Source organism: Myxine glutinosa, chromosome 1 (genome assembly GCF_964187855.1).
Source record: "Myxine glutinosa chromosome 1, kmMyxGlut1.1, whole genome shotgun sequence".
Classification (NCBI taxonomy): Eukaryota; Metazoa; Chordata; class Myxini; order Myxiniformes; family Myxinidae; genus Myxine; species Myxine glutinosa.
In genome coordinates, this window is record NC_136261.1 from 307,529,718 (window position 1) to 307,542,941 (window position 13,224).

At 43.2% G+C, this 13,224-nt stretch overlaps 1 protein-coding gene across 1 annotated transcript in view; it reads left to right on the forward strand.

Moving 5' to 3' along the window:
• The window catches only part of LOC137413802 (IQ motif and SEC7 domain-containing protein 1-like), a 267,816-nt gene that overhangs the window by 247,806 nt on the left and 6,786 nt on the right, over positions 1-13,224 (forward strand). The window contains exons 2-4 of the mRNA XM_078778233.1: positions 1,127-1,346; positions 2,155-3,401; positions 11,370-11,531. Coding sequence (XP_078634359.1) covers positions 1,127-1,346; positions 2,155-3,401; positions 11,370-11,531 — 1,629 coding nt within the window. The remainder of the gene's footprint in view (positions 1-1,126; positions 1,347-2,154; positions 3,402-11,369; positions 11,532-13,224) is intronic.

Below are 13,224 nucleotides of genomic sequence, written 5' to 3' on the forward strand. Positions count from 1 at the left end.
CGCTATTATTATATAGATAGATTATAAATTATAAAGGAGCATTCAAATTTAATCATGGCTTCATTTTTAATCACATATTTTGGACAAAACTTAATTCCATGACGGAAATTAATATTCAAAATCAAAATTATATCCCAGTGTGTCCGAAGAGCTTTCATCACCATAATCTTACTATGCGGGTTGTAACCATTTTTAAAACTCAACCGGAACATCGTATAGGAGAGGTATTAGCATCACGTGGTGTCTGTCAGTCAGTCAGTGAGTCAGGCTGTACTGTATGTAAACACTAGGATCTTCCTCTCTGAAACTACACACACGATTTTAATGAAACTTTGTTCACGGCATTAAAAAATCAGGGTCTCCGAAGTTTATGGGGGGTCATAGAGGGTCCTGGTTTGACCACCCACCCCACCCCCACCCCCAACCCCCCCAAAAATAGGTATTTGCTTTCTTCTCCAAAACTACACACACACTATTTGGGTGAAACTTGACCACAACCTTCATCACCCGTGGTGCTAAAACGAATTGTCCTATTTTCACCAAACTTTATAAAACTGAGGTTCACGGCCTTGTGATGCCTTGCAAATTTCATAAAAGATTGCATATTAAGTAGGTCAATTTAAAGGTCAAAGGTCATTACGATGTACAATAACACCCCTTTGGGGTAGTGTTCCATGACAATGATTTTGTGGCGATTTATTTCAATATTTTTCAACTGTTTTGCATGCTTAAGGTCATGGACCCTACCGGAGCTCAACAATAGCAATGCAGTGCCAAAGAAGTTAATAACATACAACTTAGGTAACGATAGACAAATAAAATCAAAATGAAAATTATTTTGGGAAAATTAGGAGTTGTAATGAACAATGAATGAGCAGCAATTAGATAATTGTGGTCAAATTCACTTGTTGACTGCTATGTTTGTTTGTAATGAAAATAAATTACTGCTGATGATCGATGGGATTTTGATCATTTACATGTTTCAGAAAATAATTGCTAATTATCGAGATTGCCAAGTAGCAGCGAGAGGCCTGTTGATGTTTTTCAAACATGTTTTTGTTTTATTTTACCTTTTTCACTTATAATGTTTTGAACCTACCCCCCTGTTCTTCCATCTTGTCACCAGTGTTGAGGATGCGCCTGATCCCCTGGACTCCCGAGATCCTCGGGAGTGCCCGGGGGAATCTTCAGCCCGTGATGTGCGACGCTGGGTCGGGGATGATAGAAAATTGAAGCTACAGCGAGCAACATCATTGCTGCGCCAGGCGCCTGAAGAAGAGGTGCCAAGGCGTGTGCGCACCCTCTCAGAGAGCTATGAGCTGTCTGCTGAACTACAAGACAAGCAGGTTTGAGAAAAGTTGTTTCACTCAGTTTTATTTGAAGAAGGGAAAGTCAAATTACCCAAAAGTTTTAGTCTATTTCAATGACATGAAAAACACAACCTAAAGGAGAAAAAAAGACGACTGACTGTTTACAGTGGGGAAAGTCCAATTGTAAACTGAATTGAACAGTCCAATTGTAAACTGAATTGAACAGTCCAATTGTAAACTGAATTGAACAGTCCAATTGTAAACTGAATTGAACAGTCCAATTGTAAATTGAATTGAACAGTCCAATTGTAAACTGAATTGAACAGTCCAATTGTAAACTGAATTGAACAGTCTAATTCATAATTGTAAATCAGAGAAGTTGAATGGCTTCACTCTGATTATTAAAAACAGGGTGTGCATGTGTGAGCGTGTGACCAGCATAGGTTATCATTCCAATCTTGGTATTCTAATCATGCCTGGTGTTGGCTTAGTGGTTAGGGTGCCAGCTTGGGATCTTAGGATCCTGGGTTTGAATCACTGAATTAACGCCAGGGGCGTTGACTCAGCTTGTCATCCTTCCGAGGTCGGCAAATTGAGTACCAGTTCACTGGTAATTCCCTGTGTGTCGCAAGGGGCGACTAACAGGATTGGCGGCAGGAAGGGCATTCGGCCATAAAACATTGCTTCAAAAAGGGGACCAAGGGGACCACGGAGCCCAAAAAAGGCCAATCCCCGCTCTGTGGGGAAAAAATGGCCTCTAAAGGTGGTTCCTTGGTATTATAATCCTCTGTAATATCCATTTTGCCTACTTGCCTACTTGTCCACTTGTCATTGTCTTTGACAGGTGGAAATACTTGAAAGGAAGTATGGTGGCAGGTGCGCGACACACCGAGCAGCCTGCATCATTCAATACGCGTTTCGCCACTATCAGATGAGCCGCAACTTTGAACGGTTACGCAGCTCAATTTCAGAGCAACGTCTGCCACGCCGAATGGCGCTGGTTGGCGCACGGGTTCATCAGCTTTCCCTCGATAGCTCCGATGGCTCTCTGCCAAGGCACTCGACTCGTGAGTCTGGCCGTCGGCGCCGATGTGTGGATGACCGTCGTCCTTCGCCACTACTTCTTGACAGGACAGATGTCGTTGACCAGAGCGATGGAGCACCACCTGAACTGGATGACAACGCAGCTATCACGGAGCTTGAGAGCTCGTTTTCTCGACAGGTTCAAACACTCGCTGAGACTATTGACAGTGCATTGTTGGCCGGACGAGGTGCTGGGGATGGACGAGCAGCATTTGGGCCAAGAGATGTGGCTCTGCAAAAGATGATGCAGAAATTTGAAGGGAAGAGGCGTGAGGAAGCTGAGGAAGAGGTGGAAGAAGAGGAACTAGAAGGAGAAGAAGAAGAGCTGGAAGACGAAGAAGACGAACTAGATGAAGACGAAGATGACATTGGACATTGCCCAGTACTACCACCTCCCTCGCCATACAATGATTCTGTCACTCTATACATCGACGATGATGAAGTTACGGCAGCTTTGGAAGAAGGGGGTAGTCTCGCCACTGGAAGTGATGCTCTGCTAGGAGCTGCAAGCTACTGTGATTTTGTTCATTGCCCACCAGAGCGTGATGAAACCAGTCCCCTCTACCAACAAGCTGAGAGGCGGCGGCCTGTGTCCTGCCCAGACTGTGGAGAAGTTGCGGGTAGTGGTGCTTTAGGTATACGAACAACTGGGTCAGAAATCCGTGCTTCGGCACATCCACGGTCTCGTTTGGTTAAACGTTCTGGTGCAATGCGGGGAACCCCAGTACGTGGGGATGACCCTCACACACGGATAAATGGTGGCGGTGGTCGAGCAACACGCTCAGAATCAGAGCCTTCTGATGGAGACAACGACAGCATTAACAGCACATCAAACTCAAATGATACAATTAACTGCAGTTCTGAGTCCTCAAGGGACAGTCTCAGAGAGACAGCGCTTTGCCGACCAAGCTATCATAAGGAAACACGCAACAGCTGGGATTCCCCGGCCTTCACAAACGACATCATCCGCAAGCGACTGTATCGCATGGGTCTCAACCTTTTCAACAAGTTTGTTCTTCCTTTCCTTTTTTAGTTGTGTGATAAATGCTTTGACTCGAAGTGCTGCATATTTTAAATCACATTCCCAAGTTAAGTTGGTAGAGCTGAAACAATAGACACCTTTTGTAATAAATGGAATTGCCCAGAGAGTTAGAAACAAATTACTGCCTCTAGTGAATGCTGCAGGAAGTGATATATTCTGATTTACAGAAATGTACTCGGAGGTCATTTTAAACATAGAAATAGCTTTATTGGGAGGCTTTTCAAAGTGAAGAGTTGGAGGGTTATATTTTCTGAGTCACTAAGAAATATAACTAGAGCTTCCAGGGAAGGAGAACTCAACTGAACTGACTGGACAACTTTAAAGTAGGTCAGTTGTCTGTACTAGATTTGACTTAAGATAGCAACCTACCTTGTGTGGTAAGAGTCTCACACACCAAGTTTGATCAAAATCCATAAATATTTGTGGACATTAAAGTCTTAACGTCGTTTCGGAGCTGAAAACAATAGGGCGGCCTATGGCGGCCATTTTGTGACGGATTGGGTTGGAATGCAATAGCAACCTACCTTGTGTGGTAAGGGTTAAACATTCTAAGTTTGATCAAAATCTGTTAATATTTGTGGACGCTAGAGTGTTAACGTCGTTTTCATGACCAAAAACAAAATGGTCGCCTAAGTCCGCCATTTTTCAACGGATCGGGCTGAAATGTAATACCAACCTGGTCCTTGGGGTAAGGATGCTGCCTGTCAAGTTTGATCAGAATCGGTTGATATTTGTGGACGCTGGAGTGTTAACGTCGAAAAGTTAATGGACAACAGACGACGACGACGACGACAGACGACGGACGCCCGAGGGTTCAGTATGTGATGAACTCAACTGGATGGTAGTCCAGTTGAGTTAAAAATATGATATACGGTGCTAGCTGAGATATCCGTTCTTCGCCCAGGTAAACATTATTTTAAATAGAATAGGAAAGTCACCTGGTGAAGAGTAGAAAATTGTTTTTATCTTGTGTATCGCAATGACAATGGCTGATTGAACTGTGAACCGAGCATTGGGTGCAACTAACTTAATCTCACTGAAGAAGAGCTGGCCATGTGTGAATGTGAGCTCTTGAAGACTTAGGCAACCAGCCTTGAGGCTTTGTCTTTGGGCCTTGCTGATGGTCAGGCCGAAGCAGACACCGAGTGGAAACTGAATTTGCCGAATGTCAAAAGGCGAGCTTGTGTCTGATGGGATGATCGATATTCTTGGAATATTAGCTTGCTGCTCTCCCTTGTTTGGTCCAGTGGTGATTGTGACATTTAGGCGTATTTTACATGTTTGGACATCGCCGAATAGTTGATTGTTGCAATGCTCCCTTGTTTTATTACCAGTTCTTTGTCCGTTCAAGGTCAAAATGTGAAGAAGTTAGTGTGCGTATGCGCAAATTCCGGATGTGAGGCTTGGGGTGGGGGGAGGTTAAAGTGCATAACCATCCTAAGTGAGTGGACACTCTTTATGGAAAGATTGAGATCCGTGGGTCAAAGGGTGTGGTCGGTAAATCAAAACGAACACACAGATTGAGCATACAGACATACATATATACACACACACATACACACACACACACACACACACACACACACACACACACACACACACACACACACACACACACACATATATTGTCATGTGCCTGCCCTGGGGTTAACACCGCATGGCAACACAGATGACCAAACGAGCTTAACACTCCGAGGTATTTAATTCAATGGCGGACCTTCGTTACACGCGAGGGAAAGGAGGCCGAAGAGCTTACCTTCACGAGTCCACCCGACGTCCTCGACCCTGCAATAAATCAACTCAAACCGACACGGAATTAAAATGTACAAAAATACCGGATTTATTAAGAAAATGCCGGTAGTATGTGAGTGAGCTTTTGAGTTGTCTTGCCTGGCTTCGATTTCTGATCCAACTATAAACTGTCGGACTGGTGCTTCATAGGCCAAGTGTTCCATCAAAAGGCGTGCTGTCTCACGGAGGGACATTGTGAGGTGGGGATCTGTCTGCCAACATTGATTGTTGATGGACGTTAAATATTCCGTGGAGAGATCGTGTGTTGAAGAGGGAGAGAGATATTACCAGCCCCCTAGCACTCTGGACAAATTACAAATTCCTGACCATACTAACTCTACAAGGTCCAACCACCGAATTGTGACCGCCAGTCTGTGATAGGGCATGAAACGTGACTCGGATACGTATGAACGACAACAATGGCAGTGGAAAGTGGAGCAATATTGAGAAATGGCAGTGGCAAACATTTCTGGCAATTATTAGAGACTTCCACAGGGAAGTGATTAGGCTAAAATAGTAGGTTATGAGAAGTAACAATGATAAATTATTCCAGCAAGTATGGAGAACGCCCTGCTGGGTGTATACGTAGATAAATTGCTATGTGTTGATTTTGAGAAAGCGCATATATATCTTCTTGACCATATAGTTTGCATCAAATGATTTTAATTAGGTAGCTGAGCAACCAAGTGCTGTCCGAAGCAGATTCGTTTCAGAGTTCAATGAATAGTGAATGTTTTAAAAATAATTTAAAACAGGTTTGAGGGATACAGGTTGAGATTTTAAATCAGAGGCAATAAGGTTTAGGTTATCTCATCTCGATTCTCGAATGGATGAACTTATAAAATGGGTCATGATGTCCGTCTGCCCATCCATTAACTTTTTGCTATTTTTGCCACTCCTCCCTCATCATACGGCTGATTTATCTGATACTTGACATATGAATACAAGACAGTATCCTGCATAATCACTCGAGCTTTGATCTTTCGATTTTGGATCTTGGGGGCTTCCACTTCCAGGGGGGGGGAACGGGGGACGGACGGACGTTAACCCACAAACTTTGGATCCCTACTTGCCCCTTATTTACCAACTGAATGCTCTGAAACCCGAAACAGTCCTTCTATTCGATGGTCCACAGCAGGGGTCGGCAACCTTTTTGACATGAAGTGCCAGTTTGAAATGTTCTTGTTAATTAGTGTGCCATATCAACATCAAGTTTAACATTAAGTTTAATTATGACATGGCATCAAAAAAATATTTCCAACAGACATGGAATTTTATTCCATCCATATAGGCTACATGCATAGCAACAACATTTTAAAGAAACATTTATCTCTCATAATCAGGACATTGTAATGATCATTTTATCATTGTAAAATTTGTCCCCCATGAGGTTACAAATTATATGCACGGACCCCATTTCAAAACACTGCTTTCAGTAACTCATTTACAAAGTATTGCATTGGGAACAAATGTCAAAAAAGGAGAATAAACTGTATCAAACAGAAATACCAGTACTATACAAGAATGCTGCCATCCTCATGAAAACATCCACATCTGAGTTGGAAAAAAAGAAATGGACAAACAGCTACATATGAAACCCATGTGTACCACAAATAAACAGATGCCTACCAGTCAGTGTGATCCCTGGCCCTGCTTTCCTTTGCTGAGCTCCATTATCTGGGGGTTGTAGTTAGTCACTTTAAGTTGCACACATGCTTCGGAGTGGTCAGTTGTCAAACGACTGCGGGAGGGGCTGAGCACGTTCTTCATGTGTGAGAATATCTGCTCACAGAGGTACGTTGACCCGAAGACTGACAGCAAAGCCAGTGCAACGTTCCGGAGACAGCTGAATTTCTTCGGCACGGATGTCCAGCAGGTGAAGATGCAGGTTCCGTGATCTTGCACTGCCGTGGTTTCTAGTTGTTTCCGTAGCTCTGCAAACTTAGTCACCCACAGTGTTGAACTCTTCAGCTCAATCAGCTGCATTTCCATGTCCTGTGTATCCAAACAGTCTATCAAAGATAAATCCAATTCGTGTCCATCAAAGCTGTCTGGCTTGATCAAGAAAGGGACCATGGGTCCATCCTTCTGAAAGTCCCCAAATCGTGTTGTGAACTCCGACTCAAGCTCGCTCATGTATTTGCATATTTCAGCAGTGCTGATGCTGTGCTGCGAGGGCAGCTCCCTTACGTGTCTGAAGTAGCGGAAAGTGGAGGTAGCAACATCGCTTGAAAAGATTGCTAGCTTGCCGACAAAAGCCGTCCATGTGTCGAACATGTCCAAAACAGTTTGCCCTGCACCTTGCAGTCGGAGATTGAGCTCGTTGAGGTGGCCCGTTATATCTGTGAGAAACATAAGTTTCACAACCCACTTGTCATCCTCGAGTTCTGGGTACTATTTGCCCTTTTCAGCCAGGAAGGCCTTGATGGCATCGAAGCAGCTGACAAACCGCTCCAAAACTTTTCCGCAGCTTAGCCACCTAACCGCTGAGTGGAGAGGGATATCTTTGTATGTGCTGTCCATTTCCTCGAGCAGGGACTGGAATTGTCGGTGTGTCAGAGCAGATCGCTTAACTATGAAGTTAATAACCTTTACTACCGTAGCCATAACCTCATTAAGATCTGAATTTGACATCTTTGCACAGAGGTTTTCTTGGTATATTATGCAGTGGAGTTCCATGATGGGGTGACCGACTTTTTCCTCAATTAAGCTGACAGCTCCCCTCCGTTTCCCGACCATGGTGGGGGCGCCATCTGTTGTCACTGCAAAAATTTTCCTGATGTCAATCCCTCGCTCCTCAAAATGTTCCAGAAACACCTTGGCTATGTCCTCACCTTTTGTTGTGTCCGACATTGGCTTTGAGCAGCAGAGTTTCTCTCTTACAGTCGAATCACAGTATCTTGCCATGACTGCCAAACGTGGTATGTCATTCACGTCCACGCTCTCGTCAAGTGCAATGCTAAATACCACAGCATCTTTTAACCCAGCTATTTGCTGCACGCTGACATTTTCTGCCATTTCTTCGATGCGTCGCTCAATACTTCTAGCTGACATGGGAATATCTTTTATTCTTGATTTGATTGTCTCTTTGTTTGGTAAGCCTTCAAATAGAACCTCTGAGCTACAGACAAAAGCCTCCTTAATATATTCGCCATCCGTGAATGGCTTTCCACGTTTCGCAATGCAATGAGCAATGCGATAGCTTGCTTCAGTCGCATGGTTTTTAGCAATGGCAAAGATTTTGAGGGTGTTGGCTTGCTTCCCATACCTGGACACGGCACGTTTGATGGATTCTGCCTTGTCCGCCTGATCTTTGAAAGTTTTCTCGTGCTTTGTCTCAAAATGGCGCTTAACACTCGACGTTCGACAAACAACATTTTAAAAACATAAAGTACACACAGCACGGTCCTTCTGAAAAACAAAACCCCACTCTTCTGTCCATGAGGGCTGGAATGTCCGAAACCTTTACTTCAGCTTTCTTAGCTAGCGGGGTTGCCATCATCTACCGAACCTGAACCGCTTCACTGCAATTCCTGTGGGAAATGTGAGCGGGAGGCCGTACCGTCAATCAAACTAAACAAGCATTCTGAGTATTGCGCTGCAATACATGTCCCCTACCGGCAGTCTGTCGTCCGGAAAACTGTTGGGGAAATTACCAAAGATCAAAGTGCCATAACTTTGTCAAAAATGATCGAAACGTCGTGAAGTTCGAACTTGATCTGTAACTTATCATGAGGAAACCATGTACCAAGTTTGAAATCATTAACATTAAGAGTTTAGAAAAAAAGTCCGGAAAACTGTTCTTTGCGTGACGGACTGATGGACTGACGGAGGGACGGCGTGCAAACCTATAGTCCCCTCCGGTGTACACCGATAGGGGACTAATAAGACAGGCCGCATGTTAGGAGAAAAACTACTACCCCCATACCAGGGGGGGGGGGGGCGGGGCAGAGGGTGCAAGACCAGAAAAGAGGCGGTAGAAGACAAAGAGACCACCGACCTGTCTGCGATGGGAAAGTGATAGGCCCATAGACAATGCCGTCTATAGGTGAAGTGATGCAGAGACAGTTGTCCTTCTGGCAATTTCTCCCATCTCAGCCAAGGAATTCTGTAGTTCTGTCAGAGTGGTCATTGGGTTTCTTGATCACCTACCTCCCTGACCAATGTCCTCCTTTCCTGGTTTCTCAGTTTGGTCGGAGAGGCAGCTCTAGGAAGAGTCTGGGTAGGTCCATATTATTTCCATTTGATAATGATAGAGCTCACTGTGCTCAGTATGCATTCAACACTCTAGAAATTGGTTTAGAACCTTCTCCAGATCTATACCTCCTCACAATTCTATCTCACAATTCTACGGACAGTTTCTTGGACTTCATGGAAGAGTTTCTGCTGTGACATGCACCGTCAGCTGTGGGACCGGATATAGAAAGGTGTGTTTCTTTCAAAATCATGTCAAATCAATTGAATTGGCCACAGGTGGACTCCAATCAAGTTGTCGAGACATCTGAAGTATGATCAAAGGAAATTGGATGCACCCGAGCTCAATTTGGAGTATCATAGCAAAGGGGTTGAATACTCATTGACTCAAGACATTTCAGCTTTTAATTTTTAATGATTTTGTTAAAAATTCTAAAAATAAAAATTCCACTTTGACATTATGGGGTATTATGTGTATATCAGTGACAAATAAACTTATTTTAATCCATTTTAAATTCAGGCTGTAACATAAACACCAATGCGAAAAATGTCAAGAGGTGTGAATACTTTCTGAAGTCACTGTATAGCACCAAGCCAAACAGTATAATGTCCTTGTGAAAATATTGTGATGGCGTGGAGATATTATTACATTTATACATGATTTATAAGGACATGAGTGCACAATGGACAAACCAGCATATTGTATGGAATTTCAATTTGGGTTCCCAGCATCTTGAGCTCGGTTCTCAGACAGGAACACAAAACAGGACAATCCTATGTTTAACTTTTTATTGTAATTTCAGTTGTCTGCGCATGGATTAATTGGCAAGACAGCATCCTCTGATATTGTGATGTGATGGAAGCCTAATTTTATCACCATGATAATCATACATGGTTGTCCACAACGTTTTTGGAATTTCGGAAGGATATTGCACACGACACATTTCTGTATGAATTGAGCCAGGAAGGTTCTGCTATTTGTGTATTTAGACATTCCATATGTGCGTGGTCTCTATGCATCTCTACACATCTGCAGTCCTTAACCCTCCCTTACCCTTTGCCTGGCAAGAATATATCTCGTCTCTGAGATCTCCAGATTTTGAATGCATCTGATACAAACTGTTGTCCACTTGCTTCACAGGTAGAGAATGGCATCATAGTAAACAATGGGGGGAACAAAAAGTTATCATCACTCCCAACCTTGAAGGAATGGCCTTGTGTCAGTGAAACGTGGCATAGATGTGAATCATCTTCTTTGTTGTTTCCAACCAGTGTTATAAATTTTCCCGGCAGTAGGGGTGTTCCATGATGTCATTGGAAATCATGTTTTCGATACTGTGACTTTTTTTGAAAAATGAAAAATCTTTTCACTCTCCTTTGTATGGCCATAAACATTGCCTCAAGGCAATAGAGTCAACATAATGTCTCATTTAACTGACTGAATCCATCTTCTAGCACGGTGGTTCCTAATTAATTTCCCGAACATCCAAAGATTTTGTGGACAACCATATGTGACTACCATAGTGAAAAAATGACGGTATAAGCAGGATGCACCAGGGACTTTCCATGATTGGTTACTTCTGATGTACTGTGTGTGATGACACTTGGCTGTATGGAGGTCACTTTTTTTTCTTGTGGACCCTGCTGCTAGTCTCGCTAACCTCTAGGGGCTGTGGACTACAGGTTGGAAACCACTGTTCCAGCCCTTACCTGTGCTGGCTGATACCACAGACTATTTTGGAAAAGCGTAGGCCATTGTCTACCTTGGACAAAGTTGTACTCTGTACTCATCTCTGGAGTGGCCTCCAATGTTCTTGTGGCCTCAAAAGGTGTCCTCCAAAATGTGGAGTGGCCTCCAAAATCTCAATGGCTCAATCACATGATCTTCTCACACATTTTGCATTTCCTCCCCTCCCCCCTCCCCCTCCCCCACATTGTTGTTCCTGCAGGAAGCCAGAGAAGGGCCTTCAGTTCTTGATGGAACGAGGTTTCATTCCAGACACACCATATGGAGTCGCCCAATTTCTGCTGCATAGAAAAGGACTGAGCCGCCAGCTGATTGGGGATTTTCTGGGAAATCGACAGAAGCAGTTCAACCGTGAGGTCTTAGAGTGAGTGGGTTTATGTTTCATACACCCTAATTAGCATACCTGATCAGTAAATCTATGGCCTAACATAAAAGTGGAAAGATTATTTAAAGGTGATTTTTAAGTTATAACTTTATAATTGCTGTGAAATAACATCTACATATTACATTTGCAAAAAAGGCTTGCGGAGAAGTAAAAGCAAGTTGAGAAAATATAATTTAATAAAATGATGGGAGAGAGAGATGTGGAAGGATGGGGAAGTTAAGGAGGAGAGAGAATAAAATAAAAATATGTTTGAGAAGGATATGGGAATGGGTGATTTATTGGGAAGATGGAGAAAAGAGTCAAATTAAAACCTTTCCATTTTCTTTCAATATGGGTGTGCTGTTTGGAGAAAAAAGGGAAAAATGTTGATAAATACCAATACTTTCATTGAGGTCACTGACATTTTACAGATCCCTTCAATACAAGACAAACATCCTTTCTGTAACTCTGTAAATCTGAACAAAACAAGGGGGCAGTTGTGCAATGTGTCCTGCCAAAGCCTAACCTCGGTTTTGGGGTATCATTTTTGCATTGCATCACCTCCTCTATAGTTGGTTTTTACCCTGCGGTTTTTACCCTGCGCTCGCGAAGCGAAAAGCGGGGTTAAGCGATCCGTAGCGTTATATGTACGTGTCTGCATTTTGTTGAGAGCGTACATCAAAAACTGTTCAGCAGAGGAAATTGAAACTTTACCACATGTTACATGACTATTTGATATAGCGGTCACCCTTTTGAGCTCAACTTAGGCCAAAAGATCAATTTAAGCCCGATTTGTGAAATTGTCAATTTTCATCCAATTTACTTGAAATATGAAGAGGATTTGCACACTTGGTCATTGAATTCAACTACCAACTATTTTAGGTTAATATAGGCTAATATTAAGCTAGTTAATATAGGTTAATATAGGTTAATATTACCCTGGTGTTGGGCTAGCGGCTAGGATGCCAGCTTAGGATCCTAGGATACCTAGGATCCTGGGTTCGAATCCTGGTCAGATCGCTGAATTAACGCCAGGGGGGTTGACTCAGCCTGTCATCCTTCCGAGGTCGGCAAATTGAGTACCAGTTCACTGGTAATTCCCTGTTTGTCGTTAAAGGCGGCAAAAAGGGTTGGCGTCAGGAAGGGCATCCGGCCGTAAAACATTGCTTCAAAAAGGGGACCAAAAAAAAAACAACAACAACAACCACGGTTCCCGAAAAAGGCCAACCCCCGCTTTGTGGGGAAAAATGGCCTCTAAAGGTGGTTATTTATTTTTTAAAATATATATAGGCTAAAAGGTCAACATAGGTTTTAAACTGCTGCATGTTGACCCTGGAGTCCAACTTGAGGCACCAAAGGCCACTAGAAAGTGTTTTTTGGGATGTGGGGTCAGGTAGTGCTGCTGCCACAGGCATAATATAAGGTAACCACCATGAAGCCAATAATTTTAAAGCTTTTCAATGTCCAACACCTCCAGAAACCACCGCCGGGAAAAGCTCACCCAGCCGGGCAGTGCCGGGTATTCCTTGCTAGTAATGAAAAATAAAGTTTTACAAAATGCCAAATAGTACAAAAATGCTCTGCATTATTACAAAAGGCAGAATACATTTATTTTATGGTATTCTACAATATAATTTAATTATTAACCCACCCGTGTGAAGCGAAAGGCGGGGTTAAGCAATTGTTTCATGTC